This window comes from Nicotiana attenuata, unplaced genomic scaffold, assembly GCF_001879085.1.
Source record: "Nicotiana attenuata strain UT unplaced genomic scaffold, NIATTr2, whole genome shotgun sequence".
Lineage (NCBI taxonomy): Eukaryota > Viridiplantae > Streptophyta > Magnoliopsida > Solanales > Solanaceae > Nicotiana > Nicotiana attenuata.
Window position 1 is genome coordinate 232,623 of NW_017670618.1, and position 5,418 is coordinate 238,040.

At 39.3% G+C, this 5,418-nt stretch overlaps 1 protein-coding gene across 3 annotated transcripts; it reads left to right on the forward strand.

Moving 5' to 3' along the window:
- The first annotated feature begins 295 nt into the window (after nt 1–295).
- On the forward strand, nt 296–5,014 carry LOC109241571 (serine/arginine-rich splicing factor RS31-like). 3 transcript variants are annotated; one of them, XM_019408327.1, is made up of 6 exons: nt 296–387; nt 1,814–1,924; nt 3,393–3,505; nt 3,618–3,847; nt 3,956–4,591; nt 4,731–5,014. In XM_019408327.1, the coding sequence occupies exons 2-6, from the start codon at nt 1,819–1,821 to the stop codon at nt 4,765–4,767; spliced, it is 1,122 nt and encodes a 373-aa protein (XP_019263872.1). In that variant the 5' UTR covers nt 296–387; nt 1,814–1,818; the 3' UTR covers nt 4,768–5,014. The 3 variants fall into 3 exon arrangements, with proteins under 3 accessions (XP_019263872.1, XP_019263873.1, XP_019263874.1); XM_019408328.1 differs by having other exon boundaries at nt 324–387; nt 1,814–3,188; XM_019408329.1 differs by lacking the exon at nt 296–387 and adding an exon at nt 2,886–3,188 and having other exon boundaries at nt 1,842–1,924.
- The last annotated feature ends 404 nt before the right edge of the window (nt 5,015–5,418 follow it).

Here is a 5,418-nt window from a genome sequence, read left to right on the forward strand (position 1 = left end):
TGGCTTGCCTAGCAAATGCGATGTTAGGCGCCATCACGGTCCCGATAGTGAGAATTTCGGGTCGTGACATAATGTGTGATAATTAAGTTTGTGTTCAATGGTACAATTCTTAACCTTTCTCTATATTCCCCTTGCCTCAAACTAAGTAACAATAACAATAAGGGAATATAAAAATAAAAATAAAAAGGCAATTGAGAAAAAAAAAAAGGGAAAAAAGATGAAAGGGACCACAAAAATAAAAAGATGAAGAAGGAGGCTATTTTGGTCAAAGAGTGAGGGGACTGCAGCTGCTTATAATAAACCTGACAATAGTATCAAAGAGATATTTTCACTCGGCCTCTGCGTTGAGCTTGTTGTGGCAGTTAGGGTTTTCTATACTACAGAACGGTAAGAAATCGTTTTCACTCACACTTACGTCTTCGATCCTAGTACATTTCTTGCGTATATTCTTCAGATCTGCTTACTAATAGACGCCTCGATTCACCATTTCTTGTCTTACGATCTTATTTTCTCTAATCGATGGTCAGAGAAGTATAAATCAGTATTTTGTCGAATTCTTTTGATGCACTTAGGATAGAGTTAGTTTGTTACAACATTTATTTTGTGGAGCTAGTGAAGTTGATTTGTTAGTTTCATGAACATTATATGTCTTGTTCCTATTCGGATGTGAATTGAAGTTTTTGGTTCTACTTAACTAAATTGTTACTGAAAGTTAGGTTCTAAGAAGAGTTTGAAAATGTTTTCCACTTTTTTTTTTAATGTATGTATTGGATGGAACCCATTCGTATATACGATATAGTTCCAAAAATTAGCTCTTAGGAGTTATATGGCATCTGTAGGCTTAAACAGTTTCATTTCTCCGAAGCTCTTGATGAACTCTTTTCTTCCCTATCCCAAATAAATTGACTTGACTAATAGTTCTGCACCTAAGCTCTGGCTCATACTCCTTTTGTATCATCCTTTCAGAGTGTCATCGACTAATACTAGAGTGAGATCAATTTATTGAACTTTTTATACCTATTCTTTTGAGAAAATCTTAGCTAAACTAAGTAAGTGACTCTTGAAAAGCAGAATTTTTATTCTTCATGGGATGGAATGATGAATATGTAACGTTAAATGGCAATTCAAGATGGCAGACAAGGGCGTGGCCTATTGGTTAATGAAGTTGGAATAAAAACCGTGGAAGGGCAAGGTTTAAATCCTAGCAAGAGTAAACAATGTTAGGTGATTTCTTCTCATCTAACTAAGCCTTGGTGGGGCGGAGTTACAGTATACTTGCACCGGTGGGAAGGTGTAGATATCCGGTGAAATAGTCAAGGTGGACAAACACTACCATCATGTGAAGATTCAGGAAAAAAGCTTAGGTTAATTCCTTAACATTTATTAAACCTTTGAGGTTGGTAACTTCAATTCCTTAGGAGTATACGAGGTGTCTATTAACCTTGTTAACTGTCTAGTAATAGGTTTTTCACTTGGAATTGATACCATTCTAAGATGAATTTAATCTAAGCCAGTTGTTGTGTCACATTGTCACACAATCTAATATGTAACAGTTCATATATTTGCTTTCAGGTTTAATTGAATGTGATCTAACTGTTAAGGTAATGAACGGGGAAACATCTACTTAATACTCTCTAAAGGGTGCATATTTCGTTTTAGGATGACCAGTAGAAGGGTGTAAGCTAAATATGAACACAATCCATGGCAAATGTTACATGCTCACTGTTTTAAACTGTTTTTTCTCAATTACCTGTTAGCCTGCACATCTACATTTCTCATCTCAGGTTTAGCAGTCCTGACTTTTTCTGTACAGGCAGGATGAGACCAATTTTCTGTGGTAACTTTGAGTTTGACACCAGACAGTCTGAGTTGGAAAGGCTTTTCAAAAGATATGGCAAGGTTGATAGGGTGGATATGAAATCTGGTAAACTTGTAACACACTTGTAAATTTTCTTTTCCATGCTACTTGGCTTATTAACCTTATTGTATTTTTCTTTTTTGAATATGACGACTTTTATGTGGGTGAGTTTAGTTTGTGGCGGTAACTTGTCACATACACTAACCCTTGGATGTGTGGTGTATCTGTCCTCCAAAATTATGCTTGATATTTTTCTTTAATAAAAATATACTTGATAAATTGGTTGTCTTGTTAACTACTTGCATGTGAGGCCTTACCAATGAGGTCTTGTTATTTCCTCCTGTCTATCTTACAATATAAATCTTTGTAAAGCTTGTTCATGCATAAAGTAGTCATGCAGCAGGTGCTCGGGTATGATTTCATTCTACTGGGCTAGTTGTGGATAACCAGATTAGTCCTGTATAATCCTTATTTTTTATGTCTTTCTTATTGTGGGCAATGACTACTGTGGCATCAAATGGTCTGCATAGTGTTATTTTGCCAATGGTACATCAATTATATACATGCAGCTAAACAAGGTTGTTTGCATTCCGAGAAGGCACAGCTTGCCGTTACGGACTACCTAGAGCAAGTTTGAACAAGATTATGTGAAGTCTGTGCCTGAATAAACTATAAAGTTGTAGCGAGCAACAGTAAAACTGATGGTGGTAAAGCCATTGACTCGTGAAATATGAACATGGTTATAGCACCCTCTGGCATGTCCTGATACTTTTGGTTATTGCATTTCCTGGGTATGGTATGTGTAGTGTGGTTTCACTGCTCAAAGACTCAAATGACCACAAATTAGTCTGCTGGGATGCTGCATTCCTTCTTTACATTGTGGCTACGTTGGACGGAAGATCCAGTCAGCTCATTTGTGTCAACAACAGAAGTCTTGCTGAGTTTTGGCGGGATATTAGGATATGTTTACTGAAAAAGTATATTTTTTAAGTGTAGACCCCCATACTCAATTGATTCTTTGGCGCAGGATAACATTGAATGTCCATACAATCATTGCTGATGGACGGTGTCTATTTCGTTTCCTGACCGTGACAAGTTTCTCTTCTTGTTTCAAGAAGAGTTCTCCCATCCATCGTGGCGTCACAATCACATATTATCCTCCAGTCACTATTGCCCTCCATTCCTCATGAATTTTGCCCAGCCTTCATTTTCAGACTTGTCACATTGCCGACCTTGAAGGCAGCAGTTTGAAAAGGAGAAGGCACACTTTTTACATTATCCCATCATGTGACATCCACCTTTCCCTGGCATCTTTAGTCCACCACTGAAGGTCTGTTGCTGATTTTAATGGTCAAAAGTTTCTAGATTTGACAGAGTGATTGTAATGCGTTGAGACGGTTTGCGCATCTGCTAGATAAACTTATCTTTTCTAATTTTTTTGAGCATTTTAGAGTAATGGAACCTTTCATTGGAGGGTTCTTATTGCCAACTGATTTTTTATTTAATCTTCATTCTATGTGTGATCGAACTTCAGGTTTTGCTTTTGTTTATATGGATGATGAAAGAGATGCAGAGGACGCTATTCAGGGGCTTGACCGAATAGATTTTGGCAGAAAGGGGCGCAGGCTTCGTGTTGAGTGGTCAAAGGTAATCCATTTTTGTGCCTGCAAATCTACTCCCCCCCCCCCCCCCCCTCCTCTCTCTATCGCCTATGCAAGGATTTTCCAGTTTATGCTGTGTTTTTATTTCTGTGCTGCAGGAAGAACGGAGCAGAAAGCCTGAGGTTTCTAGAAAATCTTCAAGTTCCAGAGTTTCCAAGACTTTGTTTGTCATAAATTTTGATCCATATAATACTAGGACAAGGGATTTGGAGAGGCACTTTGATCCACATGGAAAAATACTCAACATAAGGATCCGAAGGAATTTTGCATTTATTCAATTTGAATCACAGGAGGATGCCACGAGAGCCCTGGATGCTACCAATATGAGGTATATGCTTTCATCAATTGTTGTTGGAATTCGGCATGTAGTTTTTAAATGTCCACATTAATTCTCCCTAAGCGTTGGTTTTACTGCTTCTTCTCTGTTTAAATGCAGTAAGCTGATGGATCGAGTTATTACTGTGGAGTATGCGATCAAAGACGATGATGATAGGAGAGATGGGTCTGGTCCCGGTAAAACCCATGATAGATCACCTAGGAGAGGTTATGACCGAGGTCGATCTCGTAGTCCTTATGGAAGAGATCGGCCAAGTCCTGACTATGGCCGTGGTCGAGATCGGCCAAGTCCTGACTATGGTCGTGGGAGAGATCGCTTAAGTCCTGACTATGGTCGTGGTAGAAATCGGGTAAGTCCTGATTACAGTCGCGGCAGAGAGCGGCTAAATCCTGATTATGGTCGTGGCCCTAGTCCAAGTCCAAAGCATAGAGAAAGGAATTCTGAGAATGCTCGTGGCCATAGTCCAGCTGTAGGAAAGGAGAGAAATCCTGGTCATGGGAATGGTCGTACCCCTAGCCCTCGTAGAGGAAGATCTGGTCCAGGAAATGGCCTCGTGAGCAGTCCTCTGGAAAGAAGTCCTGGTTATGGTGATAGACCAAGTACTAGTCCTCAACGGGAGAGGAGAAAGAAATATAGCCCGGATGGTTATATTCCTGGTAGCAGCCCAAGTTCTAAACCGGAACCTGTAGAAAGTCCTGTACGTGATGGGAGGGAAAGTTCAGAGCGATACAGGAGGTTTGCACCTTACAAGTTTACTTGATTTTTTTTTTTTTTTTAGAACTCTTCTTGCATGTCTCTGCTTCATTACCTGCTCTTGAATTACGATATCATCCTAATAGGTTATTGTACTTGACTCATTGTGTTGGTGATGCAGTCGTTCACCTCCATTGCGGGAAAGATCACGCTCCTAATTTGCTTGAAGCTGTTTTGATCCTTGGAGTAATGGTTATGTTGAAAATGGTGCTTGTAGAATTAGACCTTGAAGTTGCTGGAGCATCAAAGTTGGATGTGGCTTTGGTAACCAGTAATGTACCTTCGGAAAATGGTTTTGTTCTTGGAAGTGATTTAGAACTGCTTCCATGTATTTCGACTGTGAACATCATACTCTGTTTCTATTTGATAATGAACCAGTAAGACTCGGGCCATTCTTTGTCTGGTTGTTTCGCCCCAATCTTGTTAACACCCCCCCCCCCCCACCCCACCCCCACCCACAAATATGATGATCAATTTGCCAAGTTGTCTTGCATAACAAATAATTGTTAATAATCAGCTAATTGTGAACCTTTTTTGTGTGTGGAGGAATCCTTAGTTTTTATCACCAAAAAAAAAAAAAAAAGAAGAGTTCTCAAGAGAAGAATGGTTGCCAGAGGATTCATATAGTTGTCCGAGATTGAAGCATAACAATTGCTGTTTGTGGGTATTGTAGGAAAGATCACGTTTTTTATACAATGATGTGTTATGATAAAGCCGAGTTATTATTCTGTGAACCCTCTTTGGTATAGCCGAGTTATTATTCTGTGAACCCTCTTTGGTATAGCTGTATCTTTGTAACTTTAGGGGGG